Genomic DNA, 21,980 nt, shown 5'->3' on the forward strand with positions numbered 1-21,980 from the left:
GCATGGACTTCGGGCACATTAAAGTACTGTTTCGAATATGCCTGGTCAGAGACTTCTTCCCCCTGGTACTAAGCTGCCACCTGTCCTTTCTGTCTTGCCTTTTCCCACACATGCACACATACCACGATTTTGTGCACACACCCCTGCCCCGCTTGAGATGGGTTTCTTTATTGTTGTTTATAACCCTATTCCCGTGCTGAATAGAACCAAAATAAAATAGCCCCCCCGGAGCAACTCACTCTCCTCCACTTCTTGCTTTGTAGAGGACTACAAATAATGAATGTGACAGCAGCAAAAAGGAAAAAAAAATGCCAAAAAAAAATTTAAAAAAAGAAAAAAAGAAAAAAAAAAAAAAAAAAAAAGAAGAAAAAAAGAAAATAAAAGCCGCCGGTTCCAGATACAGATCAGTTTTAAAATCGGAGGAACCCAGGGACAGACAGACGGACACACACACCCCTGGGCAGACGAAGAGCGGCTCCCGAAGGTAAATACAGAGCACCCGCTCCGGCTTCAGCACCGCGGACAGCTGCCGCCGGCCCCGCGCCCGCGCCGCCGCTCGCCCGGCGCTCCCCGGGAGCTGCTTCTCACCCCCCCAAAAAAGCGGGGAAAGAAATAAAAATACTAATAAATAAGCCAAACGGAGCTGACTCCCTGCCCTGACTCTCGCTCTTCTCTTCCCAGGATGGGTCTATTATTTCTTTCCCTGCCCCCCCAGCCTGCCGCCTCCGCCCCCGGGCCAACCAAAAATGAAATAAAATGAAATGAAATCGAAAGGAAAGAGAGAGAGAGAAAGAGAGAGCCAGGGAGAGAGAGGGAGCCTGCCTTTCTCTCCCGATCTCTCCCGGGAAAGTTCAGGAGGTAACTCACCTTTGTGCATGCCAGTGAACCTGTCCTTCAGCACCGTCAGTTCATAGATCTTCCCGAACTCCTCGAAGAGCGGTTTGAGGTCTTTCTCGTCCAGGTTACGGGGGATCTGCCCAATAAAGAGCTTAATGGCATCGTGGTCCTTCATTGGGATGGTGGATGGGTTTCCGGGACTATGGTTTAATCCGTTCATATGCCCGTTGGTGCTGGGGTTGCTGTGATTGCTACTCAGGCTGGTATTGTCTGGTTGTCCGTTTGCTAACGTGGCCATCTTTATATACATAGAGAAAATCTTCTTTCCTTTTTTTCCCCCTCTTCTTTTCTCTCTCCCTCCCTCTCTCTCCCTCTCTCTCTCCCTCTCTCTCGCTCTCTCGCTCCCTCTCCCTCTTTCACACACACACACACACACACTCACACACACACACACTCCTCCCTCTCTGTCTCTCTCTCTCTCTCTCTCTCTCTCTCTCTCTCTCTCTCTGGGTCTGATCTGATTTTTTTTTTACATTGAAGATCTGTGTCCTTTCCGTTTAAACAGGCTGGATCGGTTCAAATTCCCAGCCAGACTAGGGGGTGGGGTGTGAGTGTGTGGATGTGTGTGTGTACGGGGAAGGGAGGCTAGGGGTGGGGGATTGCTTTTGCCTCTACTCCGGCTAAACCCCCTCCTCCCATCCAACCACCCCCCTGTCTGTCTGCCCGGCAGAGGCTCAATGGTATCTTCCAACACAGCCCCTGGCTATAAATAGCACTAGGCGCATGGCTCTTTGAGAGACAGTCAATTTCTATTGTGCCAAGTGAGCAAAGGGGAACGGTTGCGTTTTTAGGACCAATGATGATGATTTTTTTTTTTTTTCTTTTCCTTTGCAAGCCGTCCGATCAATCGCTGTCGTTATAATTTCAGTGATCATCGGGAAGTCTGCCTTTTTATTTGAGAGGGAAAAAAAAAAACCCAACCCAAGGTGTTCTGACTTCTTTCTGTTACGATGATGCCTCTTACTTATTATTTACTCTTATTATAATTTCGCAAATGATAATAAAAAGCAGTTCAGATACGGATGAACCCCCCGGCTCAGAGGTTGCTTTTGCTGTTGTTGTTGTGATTGTGATGTTACAAGCTCTCTTTACTATATCTGTTCATGTTGCATCTAAAAAAAAATGCATGCTCTTTAAGATCTTTTTTTAAATATAAATTATGTTACTGATGATGACATCAAACTAGGAAAGCACAAACTATATTATTGTAGCGCTTTGAAGGGAGACGAAAAATATAGAAATGACTGTTGTTAATTTTCGTGCTGCCGATATTTATTTTATGTACAGTCAGTGCGGGCGTTATCTCCTATACGGGCTGTGTGTGTGTGTATGTGCGTGTGTATATTGGAAAGGGATTGATTAGGTAAGGTTTTCTTGCCCGACTTTCAAGCCATCAGGATATTTTGTCTGTCTCTGATGGAAACATAAATCGTATTTTGTAGTCATCAGTGATCGGGAGTTGCTTGTCCGAACAATGCTCTCTAGACAAAGTGTACTGTATGGTGGAGACGAAATCAGCTCTTCTTTCATAGCATCTGGGGGTGGGGAGGGCAGGGAGCCTCGGATTAAGGACACAACTCCCCCCTTGTCCCCCAAATAATAATAACAGTAACAAAACAAGGCTCTGCGTGCGCTCCGAGCAATTTTCCCCTCGTTTTTTTTTTTTTTTTCTCCCTCTCTCCCCTTTCCCTTTCCTCCGCTTCTCCCGCTTCCCGTGCGAGCCGTGCGGGGATGAAGCTCGGATGAACACCAGCAGGCGAGCTCGGAGCAGCCTGCGAGTTACCTGGCCTGAACCCCGTCTCCCCTCTCGGGCGGGCTGCAGCCGCTCGCCACTCGCCGCTCGCCACTCGCCACTCGCCGCTCGCCGCCCGGCTCCCGGCGCTGGCCCCGGGGGTGTCCGCAGCCCCCGCCGCCCGGCCCCGCGGGGCCCTGGCCATTGTTCGCCGCTCGACCGGCCGAGCCCCGCGGCGGAGGCGGCCCCGGCGAGCTGGGCAAGGGGGGCCGGGCAGGGAGCGGGACCCCCCCGGCCGCCCGTCCCCCGGGAGCGCAGGTAACACGTGTGGCTGCCGACGGGAAGGGGCAGCAGCGGGGGAAGGAGGTTATTAGTTTAAATTTTCAGCCTTCCTGCCTGCTTTACTGATCGGGATTTTTTTTTTTTTTGGTGTTTATTTATTTATTTATTTATTTTTAAATTTCTGTTTTAAAAACAAACAAACAAGCAAACAAACAAAAGAAAGCTTTACCGCCTTTCCACTTTATTTGGCTTTTGTTTTAGTAACGGAGAAGGAAGGCAATGTCCTGCGAACCCCCGCGTCCCCCGTCCCCTTTACCTCCCATTAAAAAAAAAAAAAAAAAAAGCAAAAACAAAAAACCAAAAAAAGACAAACACAAAAAACCAAACCCGAAAAAAAAAAACCCCAAAACCAAAAAAAAAAAAAAAAAAAAAAAAAAGAAAATCACCCCATTGCAGGTGGCTCAGCTATTCCAAGTACTCCTGTGTCTGAGCGTGCTGCCGTGTCCTGCCAGCAGAGGAGCGGGGGTGGCCGGGGGGCGGCAGGACTGCGCCCCTCCCCGGGGCCAGCGCCGGTCCCTGCCAGGGGAGCGCTGCGGGCGGGGGGCGGGACGGGACCGGCCCCGCGGAGCCTCCCCATCCCACCCTCCGGGGGCCCGCACCTGGGGGCGACACCCGTGCCGAGCCCCCGGCAGCCTGCGCTGCCTTTTACGGCTCTTTCAACATCTCGGGGCGCTGATGGGCAGCGGCGGCTGTCAGCCGCCTGGTGCCGCCGGGCTGGTGGCAAGCAGCGCGCATTGTCTGCCGCCTGACCAGGCGTGCCGTGTGCTGGGGTCCGAGCCCGGGGGGCCAGGGGGGCTGCTCTGCCCGCCTTCCCTTCCTGGGCACACTCCTGCAACCTTTAAAGGCTACGGACACGGAGATGTGACAACCCCGGAGCTGCAGGGAGAGTAAAACCCTCAGACAGCCCCACTCCCAAATTCCCAGCCCCGTGACTCACCTGTTTTCAAAGCCTGCCTTGTGCCTTGGACTGTGATAAAAGAATGACAACAACAACAAAACCCACATGAAACAAAATATTTCAGCCCTCCCCCCCGCCCCTTAAAAATCCTAATATCCGCTCTTTCTGATCCCTAAAACCACACCCGTGATAAAACTAGGAGGACTCACTGAAAGAAAACCTAAACCTTTTTTATTTAAAGAAGAAATATCTACTACAGTGAAAAGTGAAACAGCATCCGGCACTGATCCATCCCAGGGATAGCTCTGTTAACACCTTGTCCACGAGCAGGCCACTCTGCCTGCAATCACAAACGAAAGCCAATTAAAAAGAACAGGGCAGTAAAAAGAGTCATTTTGCTGCTCAGTGCGGGTGTCCCTTTTATAACAATCTCTATTTTTTAAAACTTTGAGCTGGTCCACGCCCCGTTTTCACAGAGCCGTAAGTATAGTCATTTAGAAATGGATGCTGTTCAAGTACAGCCCCCTGGTGCACAGGCACAGCTGTGAGGGGTGGCAGGATGAAATAATACGGACACAAATATTGCTACAAGGGCTCCAAGATGAACACAGCTGCTGCTGTGGGTGGAAATAAGCTATACCCCATAAGCACCTTTACACATGTACAAGGGGCTGTAGTGGATTTTAAACAGATACAGGCAAAGGAGGAGTGAAATTGTTATCTATAAACCAGCTTTTGCTGAACAGTTCCCTAGTGAGAAATGTTCCCAGTGTAATCACAGTGGGTCCAGTTCAGCAATCCAGAAGCAGAGAAGTCCACAGGAATTTTGTAAGGATAAGGTCTTTTGTAACAGGCTTCAGTTTCTCCAGGAGAGTAAAAATGATTTATCTGCTTGGGACCAAAAATAAAGGACTTCACTTTTTTTTTTCCTTTTTTTTTTTTTTTTTTTCTTTTTGCACTCACAGGGAAAAAGCAGCCCACTCCCACAGCCATTTGCAGCCTCATTTTCTCCTGCTTCTCACTCTGGTTAGGTTTTTTGTTTGTTTATTTGTTTTGTTTTGTTTTTCAGAACAGAAGCACCGTTTATTTTGGGGGTAGACGGCCATCAATTTTTACCTCCTCAGAAGAAATGTTACCCCAAATCAACACGGCTGGAAGAAGGCACCGCCACGGCCAGGCCGGGAGCAGAAGGATGCAGCAGGACCAGCCACAGGTATAAACACACACCTCCTGCGAGAAAGGGCTTGCAGACCAGGCTTTGGCTTTTAATGTGCCTTTCAAAGGGCTTGATTGATTGCTGTTAATCCTGTGAACAACTTCGGTGTTGTTAACAGGACTGGCCGCATTAGTAAAGGTACTTGCATGCATTAGTATGCTCCTCGTCCCCATGACGTCAATGGACAGCTTTCCAATGACTTCCAGGAGGGCTGGATCAGGCCCTTGCTAGCAGCAAGTTTTTAATGAACACCGTGTGGTGCAGGCAAGGGGGACACAGCAATACATCAGTCCTGACTGTCTTCATTCTCCAGGAAACGAGCAAGTAAAAGAGGAAAGGCAGGAATAGGCCGAAAGGTTGCTGGAGGGGGATTCTTCTGCTGAACTTCAAACCCCTGGACCCATAGCACACATAACCATCAGTCGTTGTGTGATGTAAAAAGAATTGCAGGCAGGTTTTGTTCAAAATAAATAAGGAATATATGTGAATTTTATTTTTAAATAGATAAGCTAAGTAGCAGGAAAGTTTTGCTCCAAAGGAAAAAAAAAAAAATTCACGTGACTTTTGTTTTTAAATAGCAATTTCTCCTTCTTTAGATCTGGTTAGCTATACCAGCTCATATATTCACAAATTTTCTGCTAGCTTTTTAAATTTAGATTATTTCTAAATGAAACATGAGACTGTTAATATCAAAGACATTCTGATCACAAATCAGATAGAGCTCACAAGTGCTATTAAAGGGCCCAATCCTGCCAAGTCTTCTAACTCAGCTGGAATTGTTTACTTCAGCTTGTTAGGCTTTGCAGGGAGTGCTGACAGGATCAGGGCATATTAGCTACGTAATCAAATGAAATTATTGAGAACTGCATGTGGGCACATCTAACAAAAGAAGAGGGACTGTCATCCACTAAACTTTGGGTGAGAAACTAAGCATCAGGGCATGGGCCCGATCCTAAAACCTTAATCTGCATTGTTGTTAATCACTCTGCTGTGGTCAGAGGGATTATTCATCTGAGGAAGGATTACCCATCTGAACATTTTCAAGATTGGTCCCTGAATTAATGCATAAGTCAGTGTGGGTTGGGGTTTTTTGTGTTTTTTTTTCGTTTTTATGTTTGTTTGTTTTTCTCTGCCTTAGTTAGAATCAAGAAGGTTGATTGAGGAGAGAAATGAAAAATTATTTGTATCCAAAGGAGCTTAGCACAGGATTGTAGTCAATGTAGGCAACAAAAGGTATCACTGTCATTGAAAAAAAAAATAGAGTTTGTTTACAGAGACGTTTTGTTACTAGAGTAGCACTGGTGAGTTTGAGGTGGCAATGGGAGGGCTGCAAAGAAGCCCGTGGTTAATAGAGGATAGAAAAGCAGAAGAGAGCACACATGTGTTTGCAGGTACATTTAGAGACAGGATTTGTGCAGACACATACATGCACATCATTGCATTCCACACAATGGATTCTGCCATCTAAACAGAGCTCTCCAGAATATTCCTATTGCCTGAGCTGCACACATTGTAAACATGTTGGATTAGTCCTTTGAAAAGAATATCAAGTTTATTATCTCCACATTCCTTTTCATAATAGGTATGTCCCTGTACATAATGAGTAATGAAAGCAGGCAAGCCTGTATTGTAGGGACAATAATGCTTCATGTTAATACAGTCCTTTTCATCATCAAGTCATTGTGCAGTCATTAACAAATTAATGCTTACAGCGCCCCTGTGAGGAAGGGAGATTTCACTTTAATAGGATCTGGTAGAACCACCAATTAAAAAGGTTGCCTCAGTCTAATAAAATCCTGTTCAGCTTTGATAAACTGCACGTGTTTTGGCTGGAACTCTAAGTTGGGCACCAGCATGCAGTTCAGATTCTTTAATTATTTCTCAAAATTTTTATCTGGAGCTATTTGTCTGTCCCTGAGAATAACCCGTAGGAGAACTGAGCTGGTTTGAACTGAGTCAAATGAGATGCTTTGTAAAGCTCTCCTGTCCCCATGCTTTACAGCATGATACTAAGAGCTGTCAGGAGGTGAAGCTCTTTCTCAAGTTTTTTTGCTATCTCTGGGAAAATCTGCCCCAAAGCGGCCAATTAAAAGCCTGGGGAAAATGGCAGCTCTGAGATGCTCACTAGAGATGCAGATTTCCAAAACCAGATTCCCCAGTGACTCAGGTCTCACTGGGTTTGCTACAGCAGAGAGAGTTATTCCTGTCATTGCAGCTCAGGGCCAGGAGAGGCCAGGAAAAATTGAAGTCTGGATACCTAGGAAAAAAAGCAGGGAATGTGTCTTCCCTTTGCTTTCAGGGGCTGACAGGGACATCCAACAGTGAGAGTAGAGCAGAAACTAAAAAGAAACAGCTAGGGGGGAAATCCAGGTAATCTGGAAAGACAAGGAGGTTGGAGTATGATTGGGTTGGATTCAAAAGGGACTCAAATGGGGAACAGACTGAGATTCAGATTCAAAGATAGTATATGTGGTAGAAAATTAATAACTGAGTTCAGAGTATAAGAAGAGAATTTCCTTAATCTTAGCACAGTCTTTGACAGGTTTGGTCTTTACCAGCACCCCAGGTACCTTCTGGGTGCAGCTTGGAGGTCATCAAAGACCAATGTGGTGTTTGCAATAGCCACTACAGACAGGATAATGTGGGGGTTTTTATGGAAAAGAGCATTTAGCCATATGGATAGCTGGTGCCATGCCATTTGGACCCAGGGTTAAAGAACTCTCTGGTTATTTATTTGTATTGACCCAGCTAGCCACAGAGAGCTTTGGAGAAAAGGTTGTGCTGAGACACAGCAGTCTGCTTCTCAGTAGGAAGAAGCTGGGAAAACTGAGAGAAATGGGAGGGGAGATAAATCTAATGGGCAACCATCTGTAGTACAAAAAACAGAGAAAAGTGAGGGGTTAATACACAAAACATGATGCAAGGAAAGATCAGAAAATAAATTCTGGTAAAGCACAGAGGATCTGAGATCGCTGGGGCTGGTACATTCAGGGGAAAGGCACTTAAAGACTGAGGCAAGAAAAAAGAAACAAATTGAGAAAGAGCCAAAAAGTGAAATTGGATACAGGACAGAAACAGGGAAAGGGAATACACAGTGAAAGGGGTGGATCTGAGATGCGGATGAGTTAAAAGAACAGGAGGTCTTGCCTGAAAGAATACTTGCCTCTAAAAGTCCACTCTTTTGTGTTCTTGAAATGTGAGGCAGAGTCCCTCAGTCCTCTACAGTCAACAAACAGCACTACACATGCCATCTACTCGGTGAATGATCATGTAATTAAAGTCTGAATTAGAATGCATCTGTACAACAAAGGAAAATCCAGGTTGTGCAAGTAACCTCAATTCTGGGAGCTCTTAATATTTAAGTGCTTGTCTTTGCAACCAGAATAATTTCCTTTTAATTAGGGCTTCTATGCAAGAAAAAAAAAACCCACAAAACATAAACCCACCTTTTTTTTTTTTTTTCTTTTTTCTTTTTTTTTGTCTTTTTTGTCTTTTTTTTTTTTTTTTTTTTTTTTTTTTTCCTATCCAGTTTGGGATTTGGGGACTTTGAGTCAATTTAACAAGGTTAAAGATGGATTATAAGCTAGCTTTTGGAAACTGTTGTCCTCCCAGAATTGTAGTCACAGTCAGTGTGTATTCTTGAAAATCAGGCCTAACTCTGAAAAAAAGACCTTAAGCAGCTAATTCATACTTAGGCACCCAGCTGCTTGCTGAACTTTAGAGAGAATGAAGCGTGGAGATTAGGTGTGTGACGTTAGTATCCCAAATCACTGGTCTCTTTTCACATGGACCTTTACAGCCTCAGGGGGAAAAAAATGGCCAAGTCAGAGCTCAGATTCAGAACACTCTGACATCCCGTGGCATGTTTTGCTTCTGAAGTTATGCCCAGCCTTGCTTTGAACGACACATGTTGTAGGCACAGGCTCAATGCTGTATTTATTTGCATGAGTGAATACTTGTTTTATAAAACCCATTCTTGCTCCTATTTTATTCCCCAAGTGCCCAGAGGGAATGATAGTCAGGGTCCAGCATTAATGCTGCTGATTTCATGTATCTCGTTCTGACTCAGATGCATGGCAGATGACCAAGTGCTGACAGCACGTGTGTGTGTGTTTTGGAGGGGCTGTGAGCCCACGTAGGAGTGCATCCACACATGCACACATGTGGAAATACTGCAGACAGAGAAGGAGGGTACTCTACAGCCAAGCATGCAAAAAATTTCTCCTCATCAGTTTTCTGCTAGAATTTCATATAGACATTAAACATTTTTTTCCTCTCTCTGCTACTCTCTCTGCCTAATTCACTCCTTTCCTATCTGTTTGTCTACATATCTACAAATATATCAGTTCTTTGCTGTCTGATAGATGATATCTCTACCTGCATTATTTGTTACTGTTGTTGCAAATATGCTCAGTTTCCTTAACGGTCAAATTTATAAATCTGTCCTAGAATTTATGAATGTAATAAAATGTAGATCTGTTCTTATATCTCTTTAAACTCCTATTGATTATTTCTTTTTTGTCTGTTTCTGTCCAGAATAGTAAATCACCTGTACAGTGAGCTGTCTTCTGAAGACCAGACATGCAGGTAGCCACAGTAAAGGAAATAAGTAGAGATATTTGAATTGTCCATGGCTTCAACAGCAGTGGGAGAGAATACTCATGGTTCTAGTTAGCTGTGGGGCCAAGCCCACATTAATAAGCTTATGGAACAAATACAAGAGGTTCTTTGGCTGCTGTGTGCACGCTCAAGTGTGCATTGTCTAGGCAAGTATAGGGTCTTGGTCACTTCAGAATGACTTTTCCACCTGGAATCTGGTTTTCTCTCAGCCAGCCTTCCAGCATCTCAGGAAAACTGTGTATTGCATGTACCTCCCCACGAACTAAAAGTAATAGTTATAGTGCAAGTGACAGCCTAATACAAAGATTCAGACTCTGTTCCATTGACTGAAATAGGAGGGTGAAGAGGTCTTTTCCTGTATTTCCAGCTAGTGGGTTGTGCTGGGCTTGAAATTAGAGCAGACAATTTTTTATCCTTTGTGCTTTCTGCATGTATCCATTTAATTTAGGAGCCCCAGGTACATCTGCAGTTGATGCTAAAAGATAGGTGTTATTGAGGGCTGTTCATCTCTCCAGACCTTTAGCTGAAGAGGAAATGGTAGATTAGAATTCAGAAAGCAGAAATGCCAGATCTCTAGGAGGCAGCAGATGAGAAAAATGCTCAGAGAAGGTCAAAAGAGGGACTGGGAAAAGGAGGTAGAGAGGGAAAATTGAAAGGAAATTCAGGGGTGAAGGGAAAATTCTAAGTCACAGTGCAGGCAGGAGAAGGTAAAACAACTACATTTCCTGGAAGAACTAACAAAGTCTTGGTGAGTTTATTTGTTGGGATAAAAAAATGAAAAGTTCATCAGAAAAGAACTGGGTAAGGCTACTGAGGCCTATCTGGGGAAGTTCTGAGCAAACAGTTAAGAAAACTATATGCAAGAGCCTGGAGAGGTAAAAGCATAAAGTCAGAAGTCGTGCATGGGGAGAAATGGCAAAAAACACATAAGCACTTCCAGAGTCCATAATGGAGGAACAGGTCTCTGAAACTTGCTGTAATTCCACAGCTCTGAATTAATCTAAGAGTCTGAACAAAATGTTCCAGCTCCATCTACAGTGGCTCCTCATGGAAACCTTCTATCACTGCTATCTATTATGTTGTGACAGGAAATAATGGAACGGGTGTAAAGATGTCATGACCTTTGTGAATTTATCTGCATCAAAAAAGGGCATAAGATGAGTGGAGAAGTTTGTGCATGTATTTACACGCATATTTTGACATTGAAACTTGGGATACAGCGACACTAGCTTCCCACACAGTTGGAAGCCAGCTTTTTTGTGTGAAATAATGGGGCAAGTTTAAATATGAGTTTAAATTTCCACCCACTGGACTGGTTGGAAGGTCTGTCATCAGAATAAACAGCAAGTCATCTCAAGCACATGGAAAAGGTCAGATGAAACACAAAGTAGGCTCAGTTGGAGACCTAGAGGCAAAATGGGAGAGTTTCTGTCCAGTCGTTCTGCTTCTGTGTGTTGGTTCTTGCTTCTGCTGGCAAGCAGCCAGAGAAGCACTAAGAAGAGATGGAGGAGAGCCCTGCTAGGTCCTAGACTGACAGAAACAGGCCTTGCTTTCCAGGGGCAATTGATTTTGAATAGAAAAGGCCTGGTCTTTTTCCCAGAGGAAAGGACATACTAGATTTCTTCTTGGTTTTAACTGCAGGAAGTGTCCAACTAACTGGCCAAACGAGAGTGTGGTGTCTGCTTGCTTGCTGGGCAACTTGAGCAGAACAAAGACTCCACAGAACGGGACATAAGGGTGAGGTAATATCAGTGTTTTATCAGAGATATCCAGCAAATACCAGCCATGTGTAGTTTTACTCTTGCCTATGAAATCAGTGGGGAGAGAGGCTTTCTTAGTAATGCATATGAGAGAGAATTTTGATCCCTTGAAGATCTGGGATCAGACCATGGGGACCAATTGGCTACTTTGAGGATTTTTACATGGCTGATAAACATTATGTAATGAGATTACAACCCTGCACATAACAATAGATTCATTGTCTTTGGTGTTCAGTTATAAAGTGGAACATTTTTAGCAAAGGTGTGTCTATCTCTAGGTGATCTTTTTTTTGCATCCACACAGTTGAATCAGTCAAATTTCTGTAACTCCATACAGTCTGTGAGCCCCAGGCCTGGGGAAGCTTGTCCTACTGACATGTGGTCAAATCAGGCTGTTAGAGCCTGAAAGCTTGGTTGTCTTCCACAGTCACCTCAAGGGGTCAAATTATGACAAGAGCCTTGCTGGTGGTTTGTGAGTTTCCATTATATAAAGTGGACTGGTCTAGGTTTCAGAACCCACAAAATTTTGTGCTTAACTGAAGATGTAGGATACAATTTTTGGTGACTGTATTCTGCAGGAAATTTGCTTCCCAAGAGAGCAAAGGACATCAGTTCCCTCTATCTTTACCTCTCCCAAGCTTTACAGAAAATTTAGATCAGATTTCACAGCCCATCCCAGAAAAGTCACAGCTTTTTCATCTAAAAGGAAAAGCTCTTTCATGCAAATGTGACTTCTTTTTTAATGACTGGTATATCTTAGTCCATATCAGGTAAGGATCTGCTCTTTCATGCCAAACAATTAAATAAGAAACCTTGCTGCTGTTCAAATCCTCTATTCTACTTTTTAAAATGAAACTAAGAACTGAGAGGTCAAAACTTCTGCCTGAGCACATAAGACTCAAAGACACAGTATCCCTCGCCATGGCCCTCAATTTCAAAGCACTAAAACTCATCTCAAGTGTGTCTAAGCATTGAAGGCTTTAAAAAATCTTTACTATTACGTCTCAAATATATGCATCAAATGCATGAGTATACATTTCAAAGAGCTCTTTTGGCTGCCATATCCCCTTTTCTTTCTTTCAAAGCAGTCAACTTGGTCGGCAGCAGATTAAATACCAAATCATCCCACTCATCATACCTCATTGATTTTGCTATACTTGCCATAGAACATATTGAAGATTTGAAAATCACAGGTTCTAACATAGAACTCAATAATGTCAGGTGGGCTTGGAAGAGAAATGTGCCTTCTGATAAATCAATGCATTAGCTGAACAATCTCAATGTGGATCCTAAAACTGACCTTAGTATTTAGGGACATTTATCCCCATAGAGCTTTCAGTGGTTATAATTACTGTTGGACATTATTAGGACCATGCTCTTTTTGCACTTAAGTTTTTGTAAACTGGAAGACACTGTTATAAGCTGATTTACATGTGAGCTGAGTCAGGCTGAGCAGTATTAGTCTCCAAACTTAACTGAATACAGAACAGCTTGTAGACCCAACAGCGTTTTTTGAGTCCCTGGGCTCATATCAGGATGAGTTTCAGGACTTTATCAAGGCTCCTGTGTCATGGTTTCCATGGAAAGAAATGTGAGACATGCAGTCTGAATGGAACCATTGTATGTTTTCTCAGAACTCCCTGGTTTGAGCAATCAGTGAATTGGAACAATAATGATTTAATAAAATGAACAAAATAAATACGTATTTGCTATTCAGTTTGGATATAGTCTTTAAATATGTTGACTTACACTGAACCCTAAAGCACTCAGCATACTTTCCAAAGTTCTGACACAAAGTTTGCATTGTGCTGGAAGTGAAGGATGTGAATGATACGGATGGAATTTCATTCCTGACTCTAATGCTGCTCTCAGTGGGGACATCATTTATCTATGCTGACCTCCAGCTTCCCACTAGAACTGAGTAACAGACTCAGTAATGAAGAGACACTCTGTTTTTTTCAAAAGTGATGCATTTAGATTTTTGCCCACACAAGACCCCAGAAAACAGGAGGTGAACCTCCACCTGTATCTCTGGATGACATTTTATTCCTGACTAATCAAAATTGGCTGCTTGAGATGCTTTTATCCATTCAATAAACACAGAATATGACATGGAAAGACTCTCAACTAGTCACTAACTCGAGTGAGTTTCTGAAAGTAGGTGGGAAAATTTCAGTTCCAAGTTCATAAGTGGTCGATGAATGCATACAAGAAAGGTGACTATGGTACATAAATATCATATGACAAATAGCACTTCCCCTGGACTCAATAATTTCCTGGGAGATAATTTGCATGATGGTGGACTGGGATGCCTGGGAATCTTAGCAATGATGAAACATTCTTTTGCAATATGACTCAATGCATACAATGAATGGAAAAGGCTGAGTGTAATGCTGCTGTTGGCCCTTATCCAGTCTTCTGATTGAATAACAGTCTGATATCCTCAATCACACACACTCAATCAGACAAGGTCCAAGATGGAAGAAAAGAAAGAAAAGACCAATATAGTCATAACTGTGCTGTGAAATGTGAGTACTTGGAAGTGATAATAGCAGGGGTTTTAAAAGAGAATAGAAACTGTGATGCTCTTCAAGCCATCCTCTCAGAGGTTGTCCAAGGAGAAGTTCAACATCCTTTGGCAATAAGGAAACAGATGAATATAGAGTTAATAATGTCCCCAAGACCATTCTCCTGCTGAAACAGATTCTAATATAGAAGGCTACATGTGAGCTATTTTTGTGCCTACAATGACTTCTGTGTTTGCCTCTACTCCCGGCATCACCCTCATTGTACTGTATGTAAAGCACTTTAGGACACACTGGCTATGAAAGAAAGTTCAATTTGTGAAACCAAATTCTATTTTACCCTCAGTCACTGCACACTGAGCCAGGTCAGCTCTGCTTTCGTTTAACTTCCCCCCCCGCCCAGTATTTCCAGTTCCTCCCTGCCTTCAGAGTTACCAAGGAAGCACACACATGATTTTATATAAGTCATACAGATATTATGATTTTATGTGAAAAAATATATACACGCTTACACATACACAGAGAGACTCTGTAGAAATGACTCATAATGACGAGCAAGAGACAGGGAAAAATAGCAGCTCATGCCTTTCTTTGCTTGAAATTTTCTGTTGCTTTTCTGCCGAATGATGTTCCTTTACTATCTACATAATGAATACCCTCTTTCTTTAGATAATTAAAGAGATGCTGCCCATATCCAGCCAAAATTATATATTTACACATGGTGACCTTCTATTAATAAACATGGGAGATTGCTGCAACTGAACAAAACCTCACAAGTCTTCATTATTTCCCTCCACTTAGAGTCTTTGTTATTCTTCTCCTTATGTGTTTAGCACTGGTGAGAGATGCCAGGGAAACAGTCTCAATAAAAATACAAGGCAATATTGTCTGCTTTCTCACACCTGGAGTCTGATGATTTGGACTGACTCCTTGGTTCTGATCTCTGAGGTGGCTGTGGGCCACTTTGTTTTATGCTTCATGAGCTCTAAAATGGAAATAGCTATATTTCACCCTTACCTCACTCCCCCCACCCCCAGTCTTTCAAGGAAACAATATAAAACCATTATCTTTTTTAAGGTCAGATACTCACACTTGGAATATCACTGTTCATCTCCTGACTGTGATCCTATGCCCACCGCCCCCAGCCTACAAAAAAATATTCCTCTGAATGCTTTTGGTGACTCATTTTGGATTCCAGTTTTGTGGTCTTCCCTGTAACCCTGGAAGCAGAGGAAGTTATATTAGACCAACAGATGAAGCAGGAAAAACTCACACAAATCAACCACCAAAGTGCAACCCCAAAAAATATCAGTCACATGAGCTTGAAGAAGACCTTGGAGAAATCTGGTGGGTGAGGAAGTATTTATTGTTAGGTTTTTGTTTTTGTTTTTACTTTGTTTTGCTTTGTTTTATTTTGTTGTCCTTAACAATATGGCTGGATTAATAATGAGATTTAACTTCCTTCTAATCTAACTCACCTTAATCCTATGCGTAATTAATTCTCAATACAAAACCAATGCCAAAATCATGTATTTCACCTCTGAAAGAAAAAAAACTAGCCATAATCTCTTGTGTAAAACAGTCTACAGGAAACAGTCACTTATCCACCTACAAAATGCAAACATGCAAAGAACATATTGCAGCCTGCCATCTTCCCTGTGTGCTGAGGAACCTGAAATCAGCTGTTCTTACTCCATAACCAGTGGACTCAGGTAATCTGCAAGATGAAGACCTGAAGAAGGAAGCTAGATTTTATTTTTTGTGTTTCCTGTTAAACAAACACATGAACAATGTTCTCATATATATCTCTCACTTTCAGCATGACTGTGGTCAAGAAAAAAATGCAGATAATGAAGCATGGCTAGCTCAAGTTTAAGAAATATGTTATTTACCTGTTTCCCACAGTTTGGCCTCAAGCCCAAGCAAAAGGATTTGCTCCACTCCCTTTCCTGCTCAGCATTCATCATTTCATCTCATCCTCCTGCTCCCCTGCTAAGGTGTGAGCTGGTTTTCATTTGATTGCTTTATTTTTTTCTCTGTTAACAATCATTTGTTCTCTTTCTCCACTGTCCTGTTACAGTGGGCCCAGGAGTTTGATTTCCTGAAGGCCGAGTTTGGTGTCCCTTGTTTTATTGTTTTAACTCATTTGGTTGCCAAAAAACATTTCAATTCACGTTTGATTTCCCCAATAAATCCTGTTATCTCTGCCCGGTTGCCAGCCTTCTCACTCACTGTCATTATCAGTTATATCCTATTTGCCCTAATCTAGTTATCCAGTCTTTTTATCAGCTTATTTTATCAGCCCACACACAAGCAAAACTCTTTTGAATGCAGCAGAAGGCAAAGGCAGAGGTGCTGCTGTCCTGTTTGGAGTGGATAATTCAAAAACTCACAGCATGTGACAAGGCAGTTCTGAAAGAAGACTTGGAACCAACATCCATGCAAAATAGCTAGGACAGTGATTTTCCTCAGAGGCCAGGTATGCTAAGTGATTTCTACCCAAGCTGTGCTGCAAGCAATAATCTGGGAGCAGGATCTCCAGGATTCTGCTTCAGACCGTCATGCTACATGGCCAACAAAATCCTTCACTTCTCCCACAGCTGGCAGCAGTACATTTCTGTAGTTGCCCACTTGCAAGCCTCTCTCAGACTCTTCCAGGTACTCACTGATGGAAGGCACTCTCCTGGTAAAGAACATTTAGGCAATCTCCACAGTGTATCCCTATTTTTCTTTAATAATAGTAGTTCTTGTCCACAGTTATGTGTATCTGAGTCTGGGCTAATTTTTTTTTACCTGTCAGATCCCTTGGAAAATCTCCTCCATAGTTCTCTGTGTTGAACCAATAGCCCAGAAGTGCAGTGCAATGGCCTTCACAGATGAGGTGTAAAACTGTGGTCCCAAGAGGAGAGAGATTGTTGAGAAGAATGTCTGTTTAACATCAGATAGCAAGCAGGCAAAGTTTTAGATCTGTGATTCAAGGAAAATCTTCTCCTTGATTGATAATGAAGGATCAGTATATGGACAGTAACTGTGATTATTCCTTTTGTACTTTGGGTAAGTCAGGCTCTGAGACCTTCAATAACTAACAGTAGTCAGGATTTGATTTGATATCTCATTTGAAGGAAGGCATCTGCAAGATCATGATATCCTTCACAACCTCAGCAAAGCCTTACTTGGCAACTGGCATGAAGTGGAAAAGGAAAGAGGTCTTATACTGACTCATTACATCTCCCGAGACACTTGGGTTTCCCTTGCAGATCCCCAGCTAAATATTATTCTAAGCTTGCATTAGTGGCAATACTATACCTAAAACTGAGTTGTGAGACCTTACAATGTAAATTTCTCCTGCATTACACTGATTTAATTATTTAGCCAATATTTTACTAAAATTGATCAAGAAAAATATTTTTCAACATTTTTTTTCTTTTTGACACGGAGATATACTGATACTTTTACTGACTTAGAAAGCCTTTGAAGACAATTTACCTAGAAATGTGAATATCTTTCTTTTGCTGTTTTTTTTTTTGTTTGTTTGTTTTTTGTTTTGTTTTGGTGGTTTTTTTTTTTTGTTGGTATTTGCTTTTTTTTTTTTTTTTTGTCAGATAATTTTTCAGCACACCCATTAATTTAAAACAATCTCTCCACACTTCCTATTTCACCATCTGACTCATCTTTAGGATTTCTCAGTCACTGCTGTGTAACAGGAGTTGAAATAATCAGTAGAGAAGTTGGGCTCTTGTCTCCCTTTTCTTTTTTCCTAATGCCATACCTGAACCGAGATATGTCAAATAAAAACGGACTTGACTAAGATGTATTAAAATTAAGCTGCAAATAATCTACAGTGTTAAACTAAATGAATGCAGGAGAATCTAATTAGTAGTAATACTGTTTTTCAAACCTTTGTCTGTTGTGCAGGCAATCAGTTCTAACAGCATAAGAGGGAACAATTCAACAGCTACAATCTAGGAGACGGAGACTCAATTTCCTTCTTGAGCACAAACTCTCTGCGTGACTGTTTCTGTTGCCCATATGTCACAGAGGAATTATAGCATCTCTTTCCTTCACAGGAACGTTGGTAGGATAAATACACTGAGGACTGGGAGGCACTCAGGTCCAGACTCATCCCGGCTAGCTGTGACACTCGTCTGAGGAAACCAAGAAGAAGTCTGGTTATTCAAGGATATATAAATCAGAGGCAGAAGGACAGACATCTGCAGATGGATTAGGAGTTGTTTATCATTTTCCATGGGATTCACAACGCTGTGTACCTGGGGCATGCATGTGCCTGAACAGAGGTATCCAGCGAGCTCTCAAATGCCCTACGAAAGCTAAGATGTGTGCTTGGGGCAGATAGATATGACACAGGACTCCCAGGACAGAGTGGGATGTCCCTCTGCTCTTCCTGTAACAGTGGATATCTATGTTGAAAAAACTGAATTTTGCTCAAAGTGTTAAACACAGGTAAATAAAAGCCTAAAGCCTTAATAAATGACTAAATTCCTTTCCTGAGGTGCTGTCTCCATCAGCCTAGAACACCTCTGCACTCAGCCTAGGAACCCCAGCTAAATGCATCATTGCAGGCCACAGTGGTTTAAAAAATCATATTTAGACAAATTCCTTCCTCAGCAGCGGAGATACAACCCTGGTGCATCATATCACTGGTTTCTTTTCTCGTTTCTCAGCTCTGGAGACTTGCCTCTGATTTGCTGAGTGTGAAAGATTATAAACTCTTCTCCGTCCTCTTGATTATTCCTTCCAAACTTGCTAATAGCTGACCAGCTTTCCACTGTACTGTAGCACAGTATATAATAACCTGCAATTATTGTCCATTTAGGCTTTCCCCTGGGTCTGCTTTTTTCCTGCCATCAGTGGACCCGTACACTGCTTTTCTGCTGATTTTACTACCAGATTCATTGCTGCTGAGAAGCAAAAAAAAAAAAAAAACAAAAAAACCCCACTGATGATCTACAACCTGTTATATAATTTTTCCGTCTGTTGTTCTTATCCTTTTTTTTTTTTTTTTTTTTTTGCAATTCCTTGGCCTACTGTAGAGAGTTTATGAAAATTGCTTTATAATAGGCCTTGCTCAGCTGTTGCATCCTGTTCTGTCCTGGATAATTTCTAAAGTTTTTTGTTGCTGTTTTTTCAGTTCTGTACAGCAGTTAAAATTTACAGGATATCAGGCGGTCAGTATACACAACAGCTATGTTTTTGCTCTCTTTGACTTGGCTTCTTCACTCTCTTTTCTGATCTGGACAGACAAGGTGGACAGAATCCTAGCTTGGATAATGTATTTTATTGCTTTTGGTTTTCATTAGAAGGGAGAATATTTTTACATCAGGTCTGACCTGTTTCTTAGTATCTACACAGGAAATTTACTCTATCTCCTGACCTTCTATCTCCTTTCTTCTCAGTCCTGGGCTATGCTTCAGGCTTGGGGTATGTAGGCTAGTAAGCCTTTCATCCTTTGGATTGACATATAACACATTTCTCAAGGCGAAGTCAGGAGGCAGGAGGCAGGATGTGACCTATAAGCCAAAGGGTTATTAGTGGGAGCAAGATTTCTAAACAATTCAGAGAATCCAGGCTAGTGTACATGTGAATTTGCAGAGGTTCGCTGTCACTACTCCCACTTTATTCATATGTTTTGGTTACTTTTTTTTTTTCAATATCACACTTATTAATTCTATTATCGTTAAGTTTATCCAGTTTGTTCCTATGAACATTACAATTAATATCCCATGCACTCTCAATCAGACCCAAATGAATGCTGCCCAAAGGGTTAAACACAAACAGATTGTCTTTTAAACAAAACCAACCTCTGCTGAAAATCATTAATATACCAGCACGAATACCCTTCTTCATCTCCTCAAAACCACACCTAGGCTTGGTTAATAGGAATGATCCATGTCTGGACCCACCTGGTTCAGGGGCGGCTTCTCTGTTGAGTTGCTTCTCTATCCACAGCCCCTGGCTCCTGCTTCACCATCCTGCTCCACCTCTCCTGTCCCCCCTGGTCCTCTGGGGGTCCCTGGACCTCTGCTCCAGGAGGCTGTTTGTGCTACCCTCTAGTGGCCAAAGCACAGAGAAAACACAAGAAATTAGGAGCACTGACAAAATTTTACGTGAAGGTGATCGCAGGTTTTATTTTTGACAGCGTGGAATCAAAGCAAGCTATTTCGGAAAGTGGAAAGGAAAAATAAAATAATAATAATAAAAAAATACAACTCAACGAACCACCCAAGAAATAAATCTGTTTAAAGATGAAGGTTGGGAATGAATCGGAACTTCTAAAATATGAGTGTCTTCTCACATTTGCATAATACAAAACCTTGATGAAATGGAAGTGGATTTTGTAGCCTAGGCAGGGAAAAAGAGTATTTTAAAACATCGGAGATTTCTTGTGTGAACAGAAGGCAATAGTTTGATGTTCCCACTCAACCTCAGAAAAAAAATATGACAAAAATACTGCATTTCCCTCACTATTTGTTTCTTTTGAATATAAATTTTTCAGCAACAGAAACTCTCCTACACTGTTCATACAGCTCAGTGAAATTCTTCTCTAGGCTGAGCCCTACCACAACAGTGAAATGAATAAATAATGTTTGATGAGTTACAAGGCTGTAGGATGGGATGAGATGGAGCTCAGTGGTGGAGAGCTCTTGGCCAAAGACAGATGTCTGAGAGCAGTGGGGAAGAATAAGACAGGATTTCCAAAGTTACTGATCCACCTGAGGTTCTGGATTCTACTGCAAGACTCACGCAGGGCAAGGGAGAAAATTCGGGTGGAGATAAAGGAGGTTAAAGGGGCAATTCAGCTGATTAATTCAGTTATGAAGAAAAATACGTGAGGCAAAGACGTGAGGTTGAGTGCTGCAGCATCACAAATGGCACCAAGATTAAACATGTACAACAAAGCACCTAAACATCCTCCAATGTTCCATTCCTTTCTTGCCCTCACCAAAAATTATTTGAAACATTCAAATAGGCACATTTTTGGCCTATTCTGACTCTCAGAAAGTCATAGATTTTTTTTTTTTAGAGAAAATAGGCTCAACAAAAAATATGTGAAATACTGGGGAAGAGAAACAGCAGAATTCATGTTCTTCCAGACTTGCTTTTCAAACCAGTGGAAACAATATTTGACAGAAGACATGTTTCAATTCCAGACTTGAAATATGGATTTTATGGCTATTTGTAAGGTTGCTGGGAGCTGTGGTAGAGGTGTTCACACATATTACTGCTGGCCTTATGTCCTTCCAAAAAACTGAAGGCCCTTTAGCAAAGTTTCAGACTTCTCAGAGGTCCCCTCTTGAGGAAATTTAACTACTAGTTATCTGAATATTCAGATGGTGCCAATTGTTTTAAAAACACCATGCTATGCCTTCTGTGAGACATGTGTTCTCACTTGGGATACTACCAAATTACAGTATAAATGACAGAGAAGCCACTTAGGTTAAAGTTCTTACCAGTAGTTTAAAGTAAGCAAAACAAAACAAAACAAACCTTTTTAATTGGTTTAGATAGAGTGAGGCATCATCTAATTGTATTACCTGGCAGTTCATAATTATCCTACAGTGAAAATTGCCCAGGCAACTTTATTTCTAGTATTAAGCAAGTGGAAGAGTGTTACCATTTTGTTTGTGCTATGCTGCTGGAGACACATGCCCCATGAGGCTATTTTAGTCTCATGAAATAGTAACCCTTAATTTGAGGGGCTTGATGCAGCAGGCAAAAATCAAAGTAAGACTTATATTTATAAAATACTCATGAGTTTGTCAAAGAGAGGATAAGACAGCAGCTGAGAGTTTTGAACGGTTGCTTAGTGTTTGTCTTGAAACACTCCCAGGGAAGGAGGGCAGGCAACCTAGATATAAATTGGAAGAACAGATTAACCCTGACATTTCTAGGTCAAGGGAATAACTGAGGTCATGCCTTTCCTAGGCCTACCAAAGTCACATCTGCACTGATCAGGAGCGCTCATGGAAGC

General features: G+C 42.2%; 1 protein-coding gene and 1 long non-coding RNA gene across 29 annotated transcripts in view; one reads left to right on the forward strand and one right to left on the reverse strand.

Moving 5' to 3' along the window:
- The window catches only part of CELF4 (CUGBP Elav-like family member 4), a 710,355-nt gene extending 708,829 nt beyond the window's left edge, over positions 1-1,526 (reverse strand). For 5 of the 27 annotated variants that reach the window (XR_015799438.1, XM_088156404.1, XM_088156402.1 and 2 more), the window contains exon 1: positions 868-1,508. Coding sequence is in view for 24 of the 27 variants with exons in the window: in XM_088156404.1 (XP_088012530.1) it covers positions 868-1,147 (280 nt within the window). In the remaining 3 variants the exon portion in view is untranslated. Of the gene's footprint in view, positions 1-867 lie in introns of all 27 variants that reach the window. The other 22 variants (XR_015799437.1, XR_015799436.1, XM_088156391.1 and 19 more) reach the window with 14 other exon arrangements.
- On the forward strand, positions 703-18,495 carry LOC148219945 (uncharacterized). 2 transcript variants are annotated; one of them, XR_015799439.1, is made up of 4 exons: positions 703-1,939; positions 4,939-5,082; positions 9,622-11,442; positions 18,058-18,495. It is a non-coding gene; the product is annotated as an uncharacterized LOC148219945 (long non-coding RNA). The 2 variants fall into 2 exon arrangements; XR_015799440.1 differs by lacking the exon at positions 703-1,939 and adding an exon at positions 4,068-4,697.
- Positions 18,496-21,980: the final 3,485 nt, after the last annotated feature.

The sequence above is a fragment of the Sturnus vulgaris genome, chromosome Z (assembly GCF_052056855.1).
Source record: "Sturnus vulgaris isolate bStuVul1 chromosome Z, bStuVul1.hap1, whole genome shotgun sequence".
In the NCBI taxonomy this organism is placed as follows: Eukaryota; Metazoa; Chordata; class Aves; order Passeriformes; family Sturnidae; genus Sturnus; species Sturnus vulgaris.